This window comes from Pelophylax lessonae, assembly GCF_965119305.1.
Source record: "Pelophylax lessonae genome assembly, chromosome: 6".
NCBI lineage: Eukaryota > Metazoa > Chordata > Amphibia > Anura > Ranidae > Pelophylax > Pelophylax lessonae.
In genome coordinates, this window is record NC_138773.1 from 200,150,673 (window position 1) to 200,173,689 (window position 23,017).

Sequence of the window (23,017 nt, forward strand, 5' to 3'; positions counted from 1 at the left end):
GGTGCATTCTGTTTCCACTGATCTTCCCTAAGATGTTTCTACAATTTGATTGGAATCCACCTGTGGTAAATTCAGTTTACCCGATGGTCATTCTGACATTCTGACAGAGCTCCTGCATTTCTCTGCAGAGACAGGAGAATCTTCGAGAAGAATAACCATCTCTGCAGCATTCTACAGGCCTGGGAAAATAGAGTGGACAGACGGAAGCCATTTCTCAGTAAAAGGCACATGACAGTTTGCCTGAAGTTTGCCAAAAGGCACCTGAAGGACTCTCAGACCATGAGAAACAAAATGCTCTGGTCTGATGAAACAAAGATTAAACTGAATGGCAAGTGTCATGTGTGGAGAAAATCAGGTACTGCTCATCACCTGGCCAATACCACCCCTACAGTGAAGCATGGTGGTGATAGCATTATGCTCTTGGGATGTTTTTCAGCAGCAAGGACTGGGAGACTAGTCAAGATTGAGGGAAAGATGAATGCAGCAATGTACAGAGACATCCTTGATGAAAACCTCTGCTCTGGACCTCAGATTGGGGCAAAGGTTCATCTTCCAACAGGACAACGACCCTAAGCACACAGCTAAGATAACAAAGGAGTGGCTATGGGACAAATCTGGAATGTCCTTGAGTGGCCCAGCCAGAACTCAAGCTTGAACCCAATTTAACATCTCTGAAGAGATCTGAAAATGTCTGTGCATCGATGTCCCCATCCAACTTGATGGAGCTTAATCCTGCAAAGAGGAATGGGGGAAACTGGTCAAAAATAGGTGTGTGAAGCTTCTGGCATCATACTCATAAAGGCTTGAAGCTGTTTTTGGTGCCAATGGTGCTTCAACAAAGTACTGGGCAAAGGTTGTGAATACTTATGTACATGTTATTTTTTTTGTTTATTTATTTTTAATAAATTTGCAAAGATGTCAAACAAACTTCTTTCACATTGTTATTATGGGGTATTGTTTGTAGAATTGTGGGGGAAAATAATGAATTTAATCAATTTTTGAATAAGGCTGTAACATAACAAAATGTGGGAAAAGTGAAAAGCTGTAATACTTTCCGGATGCACTGTATATCTAAATCTACTTTTATAAATAGGTTTGCTGTAAAAAAAAATGTTTTTCCATTGTACAATTTATTTTTAAACCTGGTGGGCCCGAGGATCTTGGGCAGCCATCTTAGATGACAGTAACTTGTAACTTTTCTTCAAATCCAGAATTGTCACTTTTTTTTTAAATCCCTCAATAGTTTTATATCAAAACTATTTTTATCTGCTTTTACTAAGAAAAAACATTAGATATTCTTTATTGTCCTTCCAGATACACCAATGTCAATCAGAAGGTGTTGAAGAAAAAGATAACACAAAGAGGAAACAGTGTTTTTTGTGCAGGAAACTTTATTTGGACACATTTTGTTTGATATTCATTACTTATATTTTGTACAATTTTTTTTGTTTGTATATATGTATTTTAGCTACAGTCTTTTTTTTAATCTACTATCACTATACGCACATAGGTGTGCTTGCAGTTTTATTTACTTATTGTACATTGTTTTTTTGCACTCACAGTAAGTGTTTTATTAACACCTTCCCACCCAAGCCAATCCTGACATTTCTCGCCTACATTTTTGTTTGAAAATTACTAGGAACCCCCAAACATTATATATGTTTTTTTTAGCAGAAACCCCAGAGAATGGTCATTGCAATTTGTTATTTCACATGGTATTTGTGCAGTGATTTTTTTTGGAAAAAAATACACTTCAATGAATTTGAATGCAAAAAAAAAAAAAAACACAACATATAACCCAATTTATTTGTAAAATATAAAAGATGATGTTACGCTGAGTAGATAGATACCTAACATGTCACAAAAACTACAGTACCTAAAAATTTCCTTAGGCGACGCTTAACATTTTTTACAGGTAACCAGTGTAGAGTCACAGAGAAGCATTAGGGCTAGAATTATTGCTCTCACTATAATGTACATGGCGATACTTCAGATGTGTGGTGCAAACACTGTTTATATTTGCGGGCACGACCTACATATGCATTCACTTCGGTGTGCCAGCACGAGGGGATGGAGGTGGTTTAAAAAAAAATGTTTTTATTTATTTTTTGTTACGCTGTCCCTTTTTTTTCACTTTTATTTCTATAACAAGAAATTTAAACATCCCTTGTATTAGAAAAAGGGCATGGCAGGTCCTATTTATGGAGACATTTGGGAGTCTATAATGGCCCACACACACGGTATGAAAATCATGCGAAAAATACCTATTTTAAATTGATCGTACAATAATCTGATACACAGCTTTTGAGAGCTGATCATGAAAGTTCATCCGATATCCAATTGAACAAACATGACATTTTTTCTCGTACGATACCAGATTGTATGATTTCCGTTTAATCAGTACAGTTGTCGTTCAAAAATAAAATACAAATACGCTACAACACATTACATCACTTCCCAAATTTTTATTCTGTAGTACAAGAATTTTCATCACTTTAGTAAACTCTTCATTTTCGATATGAAACTAACAACCAAAAAAAAAATAGACGGTCTGTCATATGATTTTTGGATCATATGTACGGGCCATAAGACCATAGATATTTCCTCTACCCTGGAAAACATGAGATAAAAAAAACTTTTATTAAAAAAAAAAAAAAATTCTAGGGAAAAAAATGGCAGTGTTTACATTTCCCATGGTCATACAGATGGACCGATCCTCAACCAGCTCTGTGGTGATCTAGCACCACTGCCGGATCGGATCTCTGGCTTGCCGATCGCTTGGGAGAGCCCAGATAGGCATCAATGGGTGGCGGGAAGGGGATGGACGTCCCCTCCCGCTGCCTGAAAAAGCAATCAAGAAGCTAATTAGCCGCTAGGATGGCTTTTACATTACAGGGAATCACTGGCTGAAAAAGAAAAGATATGGAGGGCCCTTTACTTGTTCTCTTCACTGTTTGATATTGGAAAATAAATTGTGGACTAGATTTAGGGGATCATTTATTGAGGATAAGACAGTAAGTGGAGTCAGCCTGCACATGCTCAGTTTGGTGTGTATTGCTAGAGAATTTTTTTTTTGGAAGATTGCAAGTAATCAGCACAGGGTCAATCAGCTCTGTCCTATCAGAGGGTCAGGGATCCTGCATTCTGATAGGACAGCCAGTGCAGTATGAAAACTCCTCCTACAAGCATTAACCAGGCACTGATAGAAGGTACAGGACTGCTATATACTGCTGATGAGAAAAGGTATTTAGCAGTTTCTATTTACTCAAATTATTTCATTTCTATGTTCTGTGTACTGTGAGAGACCAGATAAGGTGAATGCAGGAAACCAGAGGAGCGAGGAGGCAGGGGTATAGAGATCAGAACAGTAAGACAATCTTCTGTGCAAATGTTTTTATTTGCTCTTTCTGCTGACCCTTGTACAGTATAATTTGTGCTTAAGAAATGATTTTAAAATTGTAGCAGCTGAGCACTACTACATGTTATAAACTATATTATGCTTCATAAAAAGGTAGGTTACCAAGTCCAGATGTTGAAGAATAATATGCATGTTTTTGTTGTAACTGTGAAAAAGAGACATGTCATACCAGGACTAGTTATATGTATATATGCGGTTAAAGTTAACCTTGCAGGGAGGTGAAGTAAAGGTGAGTATTGCAGTGTAAGTGGCTTTTTTTTTTTTTTAATCAAATTTTATTTAATGATTTTTTTTCTTTACAAGTACAGAATGACATACAGACATACTGTCACACAGAATAAAAGAACTGAAAATAGGGGAAAAATAAAAATAAATGAAAAAAGTAGCAACAAAAAAATTACAGCATTGAGAATACAAGTTGTCGTTAAAGAGATACCTGTATACCACCTGCACACCTCTATCATATTATTATTATTTATTATTATTTGTTCAGAAAAAAGATTTTGTTTGTGTGAAACTGTGGTTCCATTGTAACTATCAACGAACAATTAACAACAACTAATGTCCCTAAAGCTTAATTAACAGCTTAAAATAGGCATTTAACACTTAAAACTTAAAAATTTAAGTCCTGTAAGATAATTTCAGACTGGCCCCTTCTGCAGGTTCAGCTATGCAAAACATACAAACATAAAACATTAAAAAGTGCCTGTACTGTTTAAAATCCAGTAAAAAAAATTGGTCACCCTGTTCTGCACATGCTCAGTTGCACTCTATTTTTAGGCATTTTCCGAATTTGTAGAGCCTAAAGATTTACTGCTGTTCAGGGGCTTTGGGCTTCATTAAAATGACAGCCTCCAGAATGAAGAAACAGGAACAATGCTGCAGGCCATTTACAGCACACACTAATTTTGGTAGCATAATTTTTAATGTGGAGTGTATGTTTCTTGCTAAAGAACATTATGTTTATTAAGTTGCTATGGGTAAAGTTCCGCTTTAACATCGCTCATGACACTCCAAAACACTGAGCCCCAAAGCCTAATCTTAGCATTAAACTAACTCAACTCCTAATCTAATCTCTAACCCTGCATTCTTTCCTTGTCCTGTACTTCCATCTCTTGAACCAATAGCATAGCCCTAGTGCCAGAAGAAACTGCTATTTTTTAAAGGATAAATTCACTTTAAAAAAAAATAAAAAATAAACACACATTTTTTTGCAGGTAAAAAAAAAAAAAAAAAATGTGCATTTATTTATTTCATTGTTTTTTGGAATCTGTAAAGCATTGAACCAGCGATCAGCAGATCGCTCCACAGCGCCGTGGTAGTTAATTGAGAACGTCAAGCCGACAGCCAGAAAGGATGTCGGGGCTTGTAGTTCATTCGCACACAGAGCTGTGTAAATGAATGATGTGACCATGTGGGAGGAGCCAAGCACAGCCGCGCTAATTTCAAAAGTGACAGCTTCTGTCACTTCAGGGAACTTCTCCCTGAACTGCTGTCACAGGCAGTGTGGGCAATGGCTGCAGCATTGGGAACATCTTACTTGTTCCACCTTAAAAACGGATAGGACACATAGCATGTTCCCAAAGGTAAGCTTATCCTTTAAACTACTTTTGAAGTCTGTTTAGTTACTTTCACCAAGAGTCAACATTGGCAACATTCTTTTGGTTAAATTTATATTGGCTCATATTATAGCATGGAAAAAGCCGGTGAACTCTGCCTGTCTGCCAGAGTCACAGACAACAGTTGGGTCAAAGGGGTCTATTTATAAAAAATGTTTTGCTTTGCAAATCCCCATGACGTTCACGTAACACTGCAGTTGGAGGTTCGCTTGTTTGAACCCATTCATTCAGCTGTTCACATAAGATTCTTCATAGGCTGTACATAGTGCTGACGTTTCCCTCATATGATTTCCCCTGCTGGGTGAATTTTTAAAGCCTAAAGCCTTAGGAATGGATATTTTCTCTGTTGGTGAATGGTAAAGCGTTTGTTACCCTAAAAAAAAAAAAAAAAGGATTCTGTCCTTTTAAAGCATGTTATACAGCACAGTGCGTGTGCTGTGTAATCTTGCCCCTTGTTTACCCTAAAAAAACCTGGCTGATCCTGCCAGTTTTTACCCTCCCCCCTGTAAACTACTCACGGTATATCATGGATGCTGAGCCCTGACACCGTGGTCAGTTTACGTGCCTCCGTCATCCATAGCAATCCTGTCTGCTCTCCTCTGTCCTTCTCCCTATCCCCTCCCTACCTGTCAGCTAGTCCACTCCTGCTGCTGAAATAACATCTACATTTTTATACTATCTTCTCTATCCAGGGCCGGCGCTACACATAAGGCAGCACAGTCAGCCGCCTGAGGGCGCTAGGGTGGCGGGGGCGGGAAATTCCCTTCCCATAACTCTTACATTAGTCCTGGAGAGGAGTCCCGGCACATCATTCAGGAGCAGAGGCAAGTGTGCAGGGGTGCGCTGGTGTGGGCACCAGTGTCATCTACCCCGCAGCTTGTGCAGGGTGTTTGGTGTCCCACACAGCACGCTGTCCACTCTGCACGGCACCAGGCATCTCTCCTCGAGTCCCCGCCCACCAGCTGCCTTTCACAGAGTGGACTGAACTGCCCCCCCCTCCTCGGCTGTGATGTATGCCTATACACTGACAGGAGGAGGAGGAGACACTGCTGTGCTGCTGTGAATGTTCCCGGCTGATCTGAGGTCTGTGATTATTACAATGTAGATGGCACTTGCAGGGAGGAATTGGGAGAGGGAAGTATAGGAGGGAGGTGAAGGTGAACAGCTGGAAAAGAGTGATAAGGAGGGAAGAGGGAGAGGGGGGGATGCTAAGAGAATACTGTATGTCTTAGGGAGTGTTTCAGTAGGAGAGAGACTTGTGCTAGGAGGGGAGAATGGATATGAAATCTTACCACCCCCCAGCACAAGTCCTCTCTCCTCCCAAAGCACCCCTAGGACATACAGTATTCTCTTATCCCCCCCCCCCCCCCAAAATCAAAGAGATGCTGGCTTCTACACAGGGAACAAATTGGCATTTAGGACAATGGGAACCCCACTAGAGATGCGGGGCAATCACTCCAGGTGCCCACATTAGTACTCCCCTGCCAGGCAAGTTTAGTGGAGACAGGTGGCAGACGTTTTTGCGGCATTGGGCTCACTCCAGGACTCAGGGCCAGATCACACCACAAATCGCACAGGAGCACACTGTGCGTTCCTGTGTGATTTACATGCATTCCAGTTGCCATGCAATTTCATCCCATTCGTTTGAATGGGCTGAAATCGTGTCAGACTGCACCAAGAGTTATAAAACGCACAGGATGCGGATCACATGGTACTACTGCACCATACAATCTGATGCAGGCAAACGCATTACATTTGCAACCTAAGTTTGGGGTGTAATTATGTTACCACTGACACCCACTGCTGATTGCAACTGCAGTGCATTTTAAATGCAGTTGAGGAAACACACACAGGATGCAGGTTTCCCACACTGCATGCTGGTTTGAACTAGCCCTGGATTTGCAAGATTTTGTCCTCATCTCCGGAAGGTCCCACAAAAAGCAGGACATTTGGGAAGTATTGTTGATTGATTTGCATTAGAAAGGGGGGGGGGGGGGGGTTGTGTTTGGGGCGAGGTTTTGTACTGGGAAGGGGTTTTGGGTGGGATTTATGATGGAACTAAGCAACTGAGTTGTACTGGCGTGGGGAATTGGGAGGGAAAGCGGATTTGTGCTTGCAGAGGTTTTGGGGTGGTGTATTTGTGCTGGGATGTGGATTTGTGTTGGGAGGGGGTATTTAGGGGGTGGAAAAAAAATTGTGCTGGTAAAGGGGATATAGGGGAGCGAATTTGTGCTAGAAATGGGGAAAAGATTTACACTAGCAGGAAGATCTGTTCTAGAAGAAGTATTAGGGGATTGTTTTGCTAGGAGAAGAAATTAGGGGGCATTTGTTGTGCTGGGAAGGGGGCTTGGGTGGGAGAGAATTTGTACTGGAATGGGGGGTTGTGCTAGGAGGGAGCATTTGGGGGGTGGAAGAGGGATTATTCTGAGAGGGGTATAGGGGGAAGGAGGATTTGTGCTGGAAGGGGGTAGAGGATTGGTGCTGGGAAGGGTGTGGGGATGAGTGCTAAGATGGGGAAATTAGAAGAAGGGGGGATTGGCCTGGGACTAGGGAAGGCTGGAGGAGGGGGGGAGTGTACAAATTAGTGCTGGATTTTATTTTATTTTTTGAAGGGGAGGGAGTGGGGATTTTTACTCTCCTTACTACTACACTGTCCCATGAATTCTGTGCATACACTCCTGCTCCCTGCATTCTGTGCATTACGCCCCTGCCCCCTGCATTCTGGGCACTGCACTCCTGCCCCCTGCATTCTGGGCATTACACCCCTGCCCCCTGCATTTTGGGCATTGCACCCCTGCCCCCTGCATTTTGGGCATTGCACTCCTGCCCCCTGCATTCTGGGCATTACACTCCTGCCCAATGTATTCTGTGCGTAATATTCCTGTCCCTTGCATTCTGTGTTGAGAGGTATGCATTACTTAAAGCTGCGCCCTCTCTCCTATTGGGCTCAGCTTGGAGATTTTAGTTCTCCTCACCTGCCAGCTTCCCCAAATTGTTAATGCTTCGCTCCATCACATTACGGGCACAACGTAAAGGATGTACCAGCGAGGCTGTAGACAGTGGGGGTGGGGGGGCACCAAAATGCACCTGTGTAGACAAAAATCCTTGCACCGGCCCTGTCTCTATCTCCTAATCCTGTATGCCCGTGTGTGTGATTTACAAAAAAAATTGCCATCTATACCTGCTTTTAGAGCGTCGGTCAGTGATCACGTGATTAGCCGCCTCTCTCCTCCTCTTCTACTCTCCTCCTGGCTGACGTCAGCGGGGGATTCTCTGCCCCTCCCGCTGAGGCTGTCAGACATGAAATATCAGGGGGCTAAACAAACCCCAGATGTCTAACTTTTGAGACAGAAATGATCTGAGGACAGAGATTCCCCAGTCCCTTTCTCTGAAGCCTCAGCTGCATGAGGCAGTGAAAGAATGGGAAGTGCTCTGTGCTGAGCAACTTCCTGTTCTTTCACAAACTGAAGCATTGCAAACACAGTTAACTATGTTTTAGTAATGAATGGACACAGGAGCAATTGGTACTGATCTCCATCCTAAATCCCTGTGTACATTTATTGTGACATAATTAAAACAAAAATATAACTCATTAAATTATTTTCAGTAATACTGGTAGTATCATTATGTTGTTACCATTACATTTGAAATTAAGTGAAAGCAACCTTAACACACTTAATGGGCAATATATTGAAAAAAGACAGACCCTGTCAAACAAAAAAAGCAGCACACGTTGCAGGAATCGTCCACTATTGTCAATGACTGAGTGCATGTAGACAGAGAGTGGCTGGAAGAGATCAGCAGCATTGAGATGGAAAAAAAAGTATAAGAAGGGTAAAATAGTAATTTATAAAAAAAAAGTTGTCATTTGTAAATGAAGCACATTACTTTAGGAAACTAAATGTTGTCCAATGAGGGCATTGCTGCAGAGGTTGAAGGGGTGGGGGGTCAGCTTGTCAGTGCTCAGACCATACGCCGCACACTGCATCAAATTGGTCTGCATGGCTGTCATCCCAGAAGGAAGCCTCTTCTAAAGATGAAGCACAAGAAAGCCTGCAAACAGTTTGCTGAAGACAAGCAGACTAAGGAGATGGATTACTGGAACCATGTCCTGTGGTCTGATGAGACCAAGATAAACGTATTTGGTTCAGATGGTGTCAAGCGTGTGTGGCAGCAACCAGGTGAGGAGTACAAAGACAAGTGTGTCTTGCCTACAGTCAAGGTGGTGGGAGTGTCATGGTCTGGGGCTGCATGAGTGCTATCGGCACTGGGGAACTATGTATGTACTGTATGTACAGTGACATACTGAAGCAGAGCATGATCCCCTCCCTTCAGAGACTGGGCCACAGAGTAGTATTCCAACATGATAATGACCCCAAACACACCTCCAAAACAACCACTGCCTTGTTAAAGAAGCTGAGGGTAAAGGTGATGGACTGGCCAAGCATGTCTCCAGACCTAAACCCTATTGAGCATCTATGGGGCATCCTCAAACAGAAGATGGAGGAGCGCAAGGTCTCTAACATCCACCAGCTCTGTGATGTCATTATGGAGGAGTGGAAGAGGACTCCAGTGGCAACCTGTGAAGCTCTGGTGAACTCCATGCCCAAGAGGGTTAAGGCAGTGCTGGAAAATAATGATGGCCACACAAAATATTGACACTTTGTGCCCAATTTGGACATGTTAACTTAGGGGTGTACTCACTTTTGTTGCCAGCAATTTAGACATTAATGGCTGTGTGTTGAGTTATTTTGAGGGGACACCAAATTTACACCATTATACAAGCTGTACACTCACTACTTTACATTGTAGCAAAGTGTCATTTCTTCAGTGTTGTCACATGAAAAGAGATAATAAAATATTTACAAAAATGTGAGGGGTGTACTCACTTTTGTGAGATACTGTGTATGTATGTATATATATATATATATATATATATATATATATATATATATATATATATATATATATATATACACAAAAGCTAGTCAAAAGGAATTCAGGCATGGTCATCCACTGTTTACGCTTGGTGTTTCACATAAGTTAGATGCATAGTCCTGATTACATGAATTAGTTCACCTAACCGATAATCTTAATAATTAATTGTTTGCCAGTGAGAAGTGACTTGCCTGTCCAAGTAGGATAAAAGCTAGCGTTAACAGAATCCTTCTCACTGTTTTCCCTTTGATGTTGCAGACCATACACTAGCCTTATTCACAGCACCATCTAGTGGTTAAAAGTGACTAGAACAATGCTGTCTTACTGGAGTGTTTGCAAGGGAATGAAGGTTTTATATAGTTTTTTATCAGAGCTGCCAGCAATGAGTTACAGAATGTGTGAGAGAGGAGAAGTCACAGAGGCATGCTGGATTTCTAAATGATCTTATATCTCTGTAACTGTAAGGATTAAATCTACCCTCAATCAGTTGTATTTCAAAAAGAGAGATATTATAAGTTAGTTATAATAATATTAATAATAATATTAGTTATTATAACTTTAAAATTACAATGTGATTGTGTTTGAAAAAAAAAATAGTGCTTCATTCTCGTTGTCTCAAGCATTAACTTTAATATTCAATAATATTAAGAGCCTTGTTGGGATATTAAAGAGAAACCAGTAGGTCTGATTTTATTTCACTACATTAACAAGCAAAAAGGGTAGGTTTAAAGATACACATCTTATGCTCTGTTGGTACCATCCCTAAAAAATTTGTCGGAGCGCCATCTTTCCCACAATAATGCATTTTTGGACCTTCTACTTGTTTGTTAAGGGTATCCTCTGGATATATTTAATCCTTGATTGGCCAGTGTGTTTGCGACTAGAGAAAATTTTTAAAAATTCACAATTTGTGGGAAAGGGGACAGCAACTCTTGAATAAAGTGGGGTTCTTTTGCTATATAGGGTATGATTTAACAAGATCCTTTTCCCTCCTTTGTTTGTTTGCTTGTAATTTGTAATTGTAAGCACCTGTCAATAGTAAATGGTTTGCCTCAAACTTCTAAGTGCAGAGCAGAGGGTTATTTTGAAAGACAACAGACTAAAGCCCCGTACACACGCGTCGATAATTGGCCGTGAATTTTCGGCCATCGTCCGATCGGCCGATTTTCGGCTTGTTAGTATGATGCTTCCGACAACCGATTCCGACTTTTCGGCCGAAAAAAATCTGGTATGCAGGCTATAAAATTTTTGTTGGCCGTCAACACAACGGCCGATTTTCCGTCAGTCAGTACCGATTTCGGCAGACAAAAATCTGATGAGCAAGACTGGGCATGCTTAGAGAAGAAAAAACACACGGAAAGTAAACCAGCACATGACATCACTTCTGAAGTAGATTTTTGTTGGCTGAGAATATTCGTGTGCAGTCTAGGCACATTCCAACCAACAAAACACCACTCTGGACAAAAGTCGGACGATCGGTCGGCCGATAATCGTTGCGTGTGTACGAGGCATTACTGGCAGATTCAGATGAAAATAAAGAAAACCAAGCCTTAAAAAAGTTTAACAAATGCAGCCATCACATCTAGGAATTGGTAAGCTGCAATAAAAGAAATGTTTGCTTTTGGCTTTAATACCACTTTAAGACCTTATTTTTACAATAAACAAAATGTTTTATGATAGTCGATTTGGTATTTGTACACGAGTTTAGCGTTCTTTGATGCGAGGCGAAAGTTCTGAATTTATGGTGTAGGCTCTTTACCTTTTGCAGACCCATTTGTTTTTCAAAAATTAGGCAATTAATTTTTATATTTAATTTTTTCCATGTTAAATAGAATCAAAGCCAGAACTCATGAAATAGTACTTTCTGTGAAATTACACTCGAAGTCTAAAAATAAACATATAGAACGATGGAGAGGAAATTAAATACCTATGTATAGTACTGTCATCTCTGTAATGCGTCAGACTATAGAGGCTGTAGCCAGTGGTGTATTTTGGTTATGTGCTGCCCTAGGCAAGACTAAAATTGGGCACCCCCCCCCCTATGTAAATTTGCCCCACTCATTCAGGGGTGGGAGAGAGAGAGAGGGGGTGGGTGTGGGAGAGAGAGAGGGGGGTGAGGGAGGGAGTGAGAGAGAGGGGTGGGTGAGGGAGGGAGGGAGGGAGTGAGAGGGGTGGGTGGGTAAGTGAGAGAGAGAGGGGGGATGAGAGAGAGAGGGGGGTGAGAGAGAGAGAGAGAGAGAGATGGGGGGTGAGAAGGGGGGATGAGAGAGAGAGAGGTGGGAGAGAGAGGGAGGGGGGGTGAGAGAGAGAGGGGGTGAGAGAGAGAGAGGGGGGTATGAGAGAGAGGGGGCATGAGAGAGAGGGTATGAGAGAGAGGGGGGGGTGAGAGAGGATGAGAGAGAGAGAGGGGGGTGAGAGAGAGGGGGGGGGTGAGTGTGAGAGAGAGAGAGGGTGAGAGAGAGAGGGGGGGTGAGTGTGAGAGAGGGAGAGGGTGAGAGAGATCGGGGGGTGAGTGTGAGAGAGAGAGAGAGGCGGCTCTAGAAACCAGTAGCCAATAGTCTCAGGTGGAGGGGGGCGGCTTTTTTGCTGCCCCCCTGCAAAGTGCTGCCCTAGGCCTGGGCCAAAATACAGCACTGGCTGTAGCAGAGGAAGGTAACTCTGAGCAATAAAAAGTTGGGTACTTTAACCAGCGGCAGCTACTTTGTATTAGGTAGGTTCTGAATCTGTCATAACAGCTTGTAATAAAAACAACTTTTCAAACTTCTACTTAGCTACTATTATGTGTATAGAATTAATTTGCTGACTGCTAAATCGTGTTAACTTTTTTTTTTTTTTTTCAGAAACCTTCTCCCAAAATCGAAGACCATTACCAAAACAATGGGAAGAACTCCTTGAACAGTTAAAGGGTATCAATGTAAACAAAAGTGAATCCAGGCTACTTGGCATTATCAAAAGACACATGAAGAGAAAATAGCCTAAGAGCAATGTGAAAACCAAAATGACATTTTATTTTTTTTCATATCATTAAATCAATGAACCCTGAGCAAATAATGAATAGTTTGTCATACATTCATTTTCAGGTTGTGCTTGGAAATTCTAATACCATTGTTTGATACAAATGCCTTAAATAAATAAATAAATAGTTATTATGGAAGAATTAACATATTTATTTGATTTTGTGCTTACCATCCTTATGCTAATGTGATATGATAAATATTAAAAAAGAATATACAGGATACATTTGCAACACATTCAGATGGACCCATAAGTTAAGTGGAAAATACATATTTGATTTTGTTGGAAAAATAAAAACTTTTTCTATGCTAAATAGCCTTTAGATATTCAAAAGTGCCATGTATATCTTGCAATAATACAAATGAAGTGAAATTAAATTGTACTGTACTTGTACATTTTTTTTGATGAAAAAAAAGATTTATTACTCCATTATACTGAATTGCTAAACACCAGGGAATGGGACCTTACCAGTACTTAGCTTTATAATTCAGTGCTGTAATAACTGACACAATTATCCATCCATTGCATAAATATCTGCATGTCAGCAAAATACACTACTGTAGATTGGGTGTGAAAAACAAGCTGGAATTATTCTTTAACCACTTCAGCTCTGGAAAGTTTTACCTCCTTAATGACCAGGCCATTTTTTGCGATTCAGCACTTCGTTACTTTAAGAACTGCGCGGTCGTGCAACACTGTACCCAAATACAATTGATGTCCTTTTTTTCCCACAAATAGAGCTTTCTTTTGGTGGTATTTGATCACCTCTGCGGTTTTTAGATTTTGCGCTATAAACAAAAATAGAGCGACAATTTTGAAAAAAAAAAAAACAAAAAAAATATTTTTTACTTTCTGCTATAAAACATTCCCAAGAATTTTTTTTTTTTTAAATCTAATTTTTTTTGTCAGTTTAGGCCAATTTGTATTCTGCTACATATTTTTGGTATAAAACAAAAATCCCAAAAAGCATATTTTAATTGGTTTGTGCATAAGTTATTGCATTTACAAACTACGGGATAGATTTTTGGACTTTTTTTTTACTTGTTTTTATTAGTAATGGCGGCGATCATCGATTTTTAGTGGGACTGTGACAATGCAGTGGAAAGATCAGACCCCTAACTGACATTTTTTACACTTTTTGGGGACCAGTGACATTATTACAGTAATCAGTGCTAAATAATATGCACTGTTACTGTATAAATGACACTGGCAGGGAAGGGGTAAACACTGTTGATGATCAAGGGATAAAATGTAAGCCTCAATGTGCTTACTAACTGTGGGGGGGGGGGGCTCTGTGACAGGCACACAGAAATCGGTGTTTAAGCTGAGCTGAAACACAGAATCTCACTGTGCCTGTGCGACAGGAGAGCCGCATGCTTTGTTTACATAGGCAGGCGGCTCTCCTGTCAGTTTCTCTGAAGACAGTGGGAGGCCGGCGGCGATCAAGCCCACTCCTCCTGAGGTCTGGCTCTCACTGTGTCTAATCACAGTAGGAGCGTAGCTCCGGCGGTGTGCCACGTGCACATAATCACATAGATCTAAGTGATTATGCACAGCCCAGCTGCCCTGCCACGGTAAATCTGCATGGGACGGTCGGCAAGTGGGTAAAGGGCCATATTATGCCTACTGAGGGCCAAGCACACTTAATGCTCTTCTCCAAGCAAATTTTAAAAACTCCCTCCTTCCCCCTAACCTATTCTCATTTAAAAACATCCTTCCTAATCCTCTTTTAACTTACCTGAACCCACATTCATGTGATCCTCCATCATACCTATTCTGATAGTGAAGACTCCACTCCCCCACCGCAGTCATGAAGTCACCATACTGCTGCTGGAGTTTTCAAAACCCTGTGAAAACCCCGCTAATTGTTTCATGAGAAAGTATCCATGTCACCAGGCGGCCACATAGGCCACCAAAGAAAGACCTTCCCACTCTGTAGTCCAGAAGAGAGTGGTTCCAAATTGCCACATAACCAGGGCTTTTTTCTCAGAGAATAGGTGCAGGAACTCCTCATTTCTGATTCACTCCTTTTCTCTATCCCCTACTCACCTCTGAGCACTGTCCCTTGGTTCCACCCCTACCCACCTCCCAGTACTGCTTATTTTCCCTACTGATTCACCCCTTTTCTCTACCCCCTACTCACCTCTGAGCACTGTCCCTTGGTTCCACCCCTATCCACCCCCCAGTACTGTCCCTTTTAGAGAATACAGAACCAAGAATACATTTTGTGGTGCTAAATAATTTGCATGGAATTTGTTAATGATAACAAGAAAACAGTAAAATAGATCCCCTGCAGCCAGCAACAATAGACCCTCCAGCAACAATAGATCCCTCACATAAAAATAGATCCCCCAGCAACAATGAACTCCACCCAGCAACAATAGATCCCCTACAGCAACAATACATCCAGTCCCAGTAACAAAATACCCCACACAACAATAGACCCCGCCCGGAAAAAATAGACCCCCCACACAACAATAGACCCCCATACAGCAACAATGGACCACCCACAACAAAATACCACACCCAGAAACATTAGAACCCACCAGCAGCAACACCAGATCTCCAAGCAGCCAGCATCAAGAGGCCCTCTGGCAGCCAACAACAATAGACCTCTCTCTCAACAGTAGATCCCTACCAGCAATTTAAGATCCCCCCGCAACAATAGACCCCAATGGATCCTACAGCAGCCAATATCAACAGATCCTCCAGAACACCCCTTGCTATTACATATTTTCAGTGCTGGAGGTGCCAGAACTGCGTTCCCCTGCGTTCCCGCACATAACTACAAATACAGTTGAAAATGAAAAAAATTATTGTTGGGATGATTAGCTGGAGCAGGGCGATGACTTCAACTTTACAGAAAATTAGAACTTTGGTATGTAATATTAAACAATAAAGTAGTAAATGTGACTTACCAACTACCATGTTGTATCCAAATGAAAATAAAACATGTCCTGCGGTATTAGGCCTCATGCACACTGCTGCTCCTAAACTGTTGTTTTTGGGGCTTTTGGCACTTTTTGCCTAAGCCCCTGAATGCACCTCAGGATTTTAGAGGAGTTTAGGAGCAGCAAAGTTTATAGGCAGTCAAAGTTCCCACTCCTGAATGCAGAACAACTGCATTCAGAAGAGGAACTTTTGGACATAAAAACGCAGCTAAACGCACCTAAGTGCTAGACACGTTTACAACTTCAGTGTTTAAAATTCTAGCTAATGAAATAAAAATAAAAAAAGCCGAACGCTGTTTGAAAAAATGCAGCTTAGGTGAGATTTTAACACTGATTTTCTTCTGTCAGTAGAAACAGCGTTTGCAATAACCAGTGTGCATGAGGCCTTAAGCCTAGTACACACGCAATGAATTTCCGCCGACCGGTCGTCCATCTTTTGTCCAGAGTGGTGTTTGTTGGTTGGAATGTGCTCTAGACTGCACACGCATTTTGTCGACCGACAGAATTCTACTTCAGAAGTGATATCATGTGTTGGATTGCTTTCTTTGTGTTCTTTCTTCTCTGAGCATGCCCAGTCTTGCTCATAAGATTTTTCTCTGTCGAAATCTGTACTAATGAGACGAAAATCGGACGTGTTTTGACGGAGGACAAAAATTTTATAGCCTGCACACCAGAATTTTTTCGGCCGAAAAGTCGGAGTCGGTTGTCGGAAGCATCATACTAACAAGCCGAAAATCGGCGGATCGGTCGTCGGATAAAAATTCCCGGACGAATTTCGACACGTGTGTACGAGGCTTTAATCTGCAGAATTGCATGAGTAAGTGTAGCAACAGAAGGGGGGGGGGGTTAATCTCAAAAGAAGAGCAGGGGGATTGCATGTTCTCATCTTTTTAAGCTGAAAATAACAATTTTGACTTGGTTTAACACAATGTTTTTTGTATATGGGGAGGTGCTGAGGATATTCTTTACATAGTGGAAGAAAACCAGTAACAAAATTATAGGGATAAGGATTCTGGGAAATTTTGAATGCAACGTGTAGACCAGGGATCCTCAAACTACGGCCCTCCACCTGTTGCGGAATTACATATCCCATGAGGCATTGTAAAACTCTGACATTCACAGACATGACTAGGCATGATGGGAATTGTAGTTACTGAACAACTGGATGGCCATAGTTTGAAGACCCCTGGTGTAGACTTTTGCTGATGGTGTATTGTAAAGTATTTTGGAATCCACACAAAGAGCAACACAAGTCAAATAAATACTCAGCTGAAAGACACACATAGTAAGTATTTTCACCAGACAAAAGATATGTAAAGTATTAAATATATTGTGAAGCTGGCCTGGGGTCTTCAGTTCTGCTTCCTTTGTATAATCATCCTGCCTACTGTCAACTCTTAGGCTCCATTCACATATTGGTGTCCCGGATCGCAGGCAGAATCACCACGATCCAGGATGCCAAGAACAAGTACAAGAACTTATTTTGGGTGACAGGCACCCCATGATTCTGTTTGCGGGATTTCACCGCGATTCCTCAGGCGACAATCGAAAAAGAAAATCGCGCCGCGTTTGGGGTGCCATTGCAAGTCATGGGAATCGCACGGGCGTCCTGCAATTTGCAATGATTTGGGATTCTGACTGTGACCTGGGACGCCAATATGTGAATGGAGCCTTAGAGTAGTATTGAACATCACTACACTGGTGATGCCCACCCTGAGTATTTTTCCTCCAAGTATCCCCCTTTACCACTCATTGGTTCACATAGCAGACTATCATTGTAAACCTCATTTTTTTTTTATTTAAATTTGGCACATCAATATAAAGACATTTCAAATACACTACTAGACTATAAATTCTAAAAAATTATTTAATCATTGTCATATAATACATTGAGCTGAATGTTTTTTTTTTTTATATAAATTGGTCTACATTTGTTGCTAGCAAATAAATTGTAGATGGCTACAGATGAAAGAGAAACATGTATATTTTTAAAAGCTTTAAATCACAAAATGGCTTTTATGGCATTTTGCAAAAATAGAGTTACATTCTAATTGATAACGTATATTTTAGTGCTAACCCTTCCAAATATCATTTTAAAGTTGGTTCAATAACTTTTCCTATAAGGTCAGAGTACGACTTGCAAACTTGCCCTGCAGTATGTAGAAACTCCTGTTTTATTTCAGGCACTTGTCCTACAAGAGAAAATTAAAAACAAAAAAAAACCTTAGTTATTTATATTTATATACATGTATATATTTCTGATATATGAGATTATTAGAGCAGACCAAATATTCAAAGCAGGATACCTGAGATGAGTAAGACTGGATAAATTCACATCTCATCGTATCAGCAAAATTTTGGAAGTTTATACCAAAATAAATTCCACATTTTGATACAAAGAAAAGGGGAGGTATAGCAAATGCTAACCCAAAATTGCAAACTTTAAGGGCACATAAATGGATAGGCAGTGAGAGTGAGTTAAGTAAAAATTAAACATTTTATTAATTTATATATGTTAAAAAGAACACACAGGTGTAAACACACACCAGCATATTAAAAAGGAGAAAAAAATAGAGAGAAAACCCTCAATGAAGATTCACAGTATACATAGTGGGGTCATTGTCACTGTACAATACATATTTTAATAAGAGGTAATTTAGCAGAGTACTAGTCTGGAAAATGGTTGACGCGTTTCGTGGTAAGCTTCGTGAGGACCACAGATGATTGTGCACCCTCTTAATAAGGAAAACATAGCAAAAAATTAATTAATAACATACAATAAACATAACAAAATCTAATAAAAAAAAAAGAAAAGTACAAAGTTACAATAACATGTAATGTTTATGATAAATGGACCAACCTCTTAGGGTGCAAAATTTGTGTGTGATTCACGGCAGGTATGGTGGGCAAAAGGACAACCGCACACCAATATCGAATACTAGGTAACAAGATAATATGGTTAAGGTAGCATTGCAGGAGAAAGGCTTATTAGCATATAAGCCATATAAATAGCAGAAAAATATAGCAAAAAAAGAGAGAAAAATTATATATGTATGTTTATATTTATATATATATAGTGGTTACCTAGGAATCTTAGTAAGGAATGAAAGGCGGCAGCGGGGCAGGGGTATATACATGAATACGTTACTCTTAAAATAAGGTCGCAGATCATATAAATTGGTAAAAGGAAATAAATAAATGTATCTTATTAATTAATTTTTTGCTATGTTTTCCTTATTAAGAGGGTGCACAATCGTTTGTGGTCCTGACGAAGCTTACCGTGAAACGCGTCGACCATTTTCCAGACTAGTACTCTGCTAAATGACCTCTTATTAAAATATGTATTGTACAGTGACAATGACCCCACTATGTATACTGTGAATCTTCATTGAGGGTTTTCACTCTATGTTTTTCTCCTTTTTAATATGTTGGTGTGTGTCTACACCTGTGTGTTCTTTTTAACATATATAAATTAATAAAATGTTTAATTTTTACTTAACTCACTGCCTATCCATTTATGTGCCCTTAAAGTCCGCAATTTTGGGTTAGCATTTGCTATACCTCCCCTTTTCTTTGTATTTTCTTCGGATTATGGCACACCAGGGTTAGCTCTCTTTTTGTTCTCTCCACATTTTGATATTCATGTTGCTCACCCATGTGCTTCGAATGTTGTTTTGGGCTTTACTGCCCTCCTTCTTTAAGGCACGTATACAGTGATTTTTTTAACTGGGGGGGTTCAGAAAGTGAAGAAGAAGGGCATGGGGAGGAAGCCCAAGAAAAGCTGGAGTTGGTCTTTAAGAATTAAAACTTGTTAAAACGTGTCACTTTTTTTCCCCATGCCTTTTTAAACTGAAAAATATATTCAAAACAGGTGATGTGAACAGGGTGGATAAACCTTTACATGAAACTGTATATGTATCCATGCAGGGCCGATCCTAGGGTCACAGGCGCCTGGGTGCAGAAATATTTCTGGCGCCCCCACATGGGCGTGGTCATCTTACTATCTCCTCCCCTTTACAAATGTTTCTATGGCAACGGCTCAAACACAGAGATGCTCCCCTAAGAAGTCTTTCCTCACCCCGGGACCCTCCCACTATCTCTTAACAATAAACAAATTAAAGTAAGAGAAGCAGAGTACTCTAATGGGAACTGGAGGGGGGTCTATCTAATGGACACAGAGAGGGCATCTGTAGTTAGAGAGTGTGTTAGACAGAGCCCCCAGACAGGAGATGGTCAGAGACTGCAGACTTGATACAAGAGATGGTCAGAGACTGCGGATATGATACAAGTGATCAATGCAGCCTCATTAGTGCCCACCAAATGCAGCCTACCAGTGCCCACCAAATGCAGCTTACCAGTGCCCACCAAATGCAGCCTACCAGTGCCCACCAAATACAGCTTACCAGTGCCCACCAAACGCAGCCTTATCAGTGCCCACCAAATGCAGCCTACCAGAGCCCACCAAATGCAGCTTACCAGTGCCCACCAAATGCAGCCTACCAGTGCCCACCAAATACAGCTTACCAGAGCCCACCAAATGCAGCCTACCAGTGCCCACCAAATGCAGCCTACCAGTGCCCACCAAATACAGCTTACCAGTGCCCACCAAATGCAGCCTTATCAGTGCCCACCAAATGCAGCCTACCAGAGCCCACCAAATGCAGCCTACCAGAGCCAACCAAATGCAGCTTACCAGTCCAAACCAAATGCAGCCTACCAGTGCCCACCAAATGCAGCTTACCAGAGCCCACCAAATGCAGCCTACCAGTGCCCACCAAATGCAGCCTACCAGTGCCCACCAAATACAGCTTACCAGTGCCCACCAAATGCAGCCTTATCAGTGCCCACCAAATGCAGCCTACCAGAGCCCACCAAATGCAGCCTACCAGAGCCCACCAAATGCAGCTTACCAGTGCCAACCAAATGCAGCCTACCAGCGCCCACCAAATGCAGCTTACCAGAGCCCACCAAATACAGCCTACCAGTGCCCACCAAATGCAGCCTTATCAGTGCCCACCAAATGCAGCCTGCCAGAGCCCACCAAATGCAGCCTACCAGTTCCTACCAAATGCAGCTTACCAGTGCCCACCAAATGCAGCTTACCAGTGCCCACCAAATTTAGCCTTATCAGTGCCCACCAAATGCAGCCTATCAGTGCCCACCAAATGCAGCCTACCAGTGCCCACCAAATGCAGCCTATCAGTGCCCACGAAATGCAGTTACCAGTGCCCACCAAGTGCAGCCTACCAGTGCCCACCAAATGCAGCTTACCAGTGCTCACTAAATGCCAGCGCCCACCAAATGCAGCTTACCAGTGTCCAACAAATGCAGCTTACCAGTGACCACCAAATGCAACCTATGGTCAGTATGGCAGTGGACATGGTCAGTAGAGAAGTAGACATAGTCATTAGAGCAGTGGACGTGGTCAGTATGGCAGTGGAATGGTCAGTATTGTAGCAGACATGGTCAGTAGGGCAGTAGACATAGTCATTAGAGCAGTGGATGTGGTCAGTATGGCAGTGGACATGGTCAGTATGACAGTGGTCGGGGCCAGAAGTTTAAAATTTTTGTTATTTTGTTTTGTTTTTTTTAATAATTTTTTACCATTTTATTTTACATTTTTATTTTTTATTGTTTTTACAATTTTTTAGGAGCTCCATTTTTGGAGCTTTACTGAGATATCAGGGGGAGAGGGGATGCCGGTAGCGCTGCGGGGGAGTGGGGCATTTTGCAGCTCCGCATTCTCCATTAACATCCTCCCACTAAACTTGCCACACACAGTTACACCTTCTGTATTCGGGTGCCTCAATCTGGGTGAGGGAGCACAGGGGGCACCTTCAGAAGGGGGGGCAGTGTGACAGGGGGGGGCGTGGAGGACAGTATGAGGGGGCAGTGTGATTTGAGGGGGTCAGTGTGTTGGGAGGGGCCAGTGTGACTGGAGAGGAGCAATGTGATGGGAAGGGGGCAGTGGACAGCAGTATGGGGGGGGGCAGTGTGACAGGAGGGAGGTAGTGTGATGGGAGAGGGGCAGTGTGATGGGAGGGGGGGCAGTGGAGGGCAGTATGGGGGGGGGGCAGTGTGACAGGAAGGGGCAGTATAGGTGGACAGCATGAAGGAGGGGGGCAGTGGAGGGCAGTATGGGGTGACAGCATGATTAGAGAGGGGGGCAGTGGAGGGACGGATAGGGGGACAGTGTGCCAGGAGGGGGCAGTGGATGGACGTATAGGGGGACAGTGTGCCAGGAGGGGGCAGTGGATGGACGTATAGGGGGACAGTGTGCCAGGAGGGGGGCAGTGGAGGGCAGTATAGGGGACAGTGTGCCAGGAGGGGGGCAGTATGGAGGGAGCAGCATAATGGGAGGGGGGAAGTATGGGGCGGGGGGGGAGCAGAGTGATAGTAGGACACCTGGAACTCGCTAGACAGTGTATATCCTTACTTAGACTCTGCTGTGGCAGAGATTGTGTTGTCCGTGAGGGGCCTCAGGACAGGGAGAATTTCTCCTACCTTGCCCAGTGGCAGTGCTAGGAAGGAACAGCCAAGAAGCGGGAGCCGAAGCCGGAGTCGGAGGGCGGAGCTGGGAGGCGGTCCCAGGTACGAATCACTGCTTGTCACTTGTTAACATCGTGAATACAGCTGAGCTAGCTAGCACCAGGCTGGATAGGAGGTCAGGTGGGGCGGCATATGGTAGAACTAATCCCGCCCCTGCAGCCACTGAAAGCCCTGCAGGAACCAGGAGGAGATCGGTTCTCCTATATGTCGCCCCTCCTGCCCGCCTATACTCTCTAGTGGCAGCTGTTTCCACAGTGTGAACAAGTGGTAAGCAGTAAGTTATCCGTACCTAGGACCGCCTCGGCGCCTCCCAGCTCCGCCCCCCGACTCTGGCTCAGGCACAGGTGTACTACAGTCTGCAGACGAACGTGACAGGAGACCTGCACGGACCCTCCAGTGAGTGGCACCCGTGGGAGTCGGGATGCCCCCCTCCCCCCGCTGGTATACTGCCGCTACAGTAACCGCACAAAAGGAGAGGAGGAGGGAGGGAAGGGACTCTGCCACCGGAGCTTCGGCGCCCCTCCTCC

General features: G+C 42.5%; 2 protein-coding genes across 2 annotated transcripts in view; one reads left to right on the forward strand and one right to left on the reverse strand.

Moving 5' to 3' along the window:
• The window catches only part of FAM237A (family with sequence similarity 237 member A), a 76,104-nt gene extending 63,093 nt beyond the window's left edge, over window positions 1-13,011 (forward strand). Inside the window, exon 3 of the mRNA XM_082259969.1 lies at window positions 12,816-13,011. Within this exon, the coding sequence (XP_082116095.1) occupies window positions 12,816-12,949 (134 nt within the window). The 3' untranslated portion in view covers window positions 12,950-13,011. The remainder of the gene's footprint in view (window positions 1-12,815) is intronic.
• Window positions 13,012-17,933: 4,922 nt separating this feature from the next.
• The window catches only part of DYTN (dystrotelin), a 45,342-nt gene continuing 40,258 nt past the window's right edge, over window positions 17,934-23,017 (reverse strand). The window contains exon 6 of the mRNA XM_082260908.1: window positions 17,934-18,133. Within this exon, the coding sequence (XP_082117034.1) occupies window positions 18,030-18,133 (104 nt within the window). The 3' untranslated portion in view covers window positions 17,934-18,029. The remainder of the gene's footprint in view (window positions 18,134-23,017) is intronic.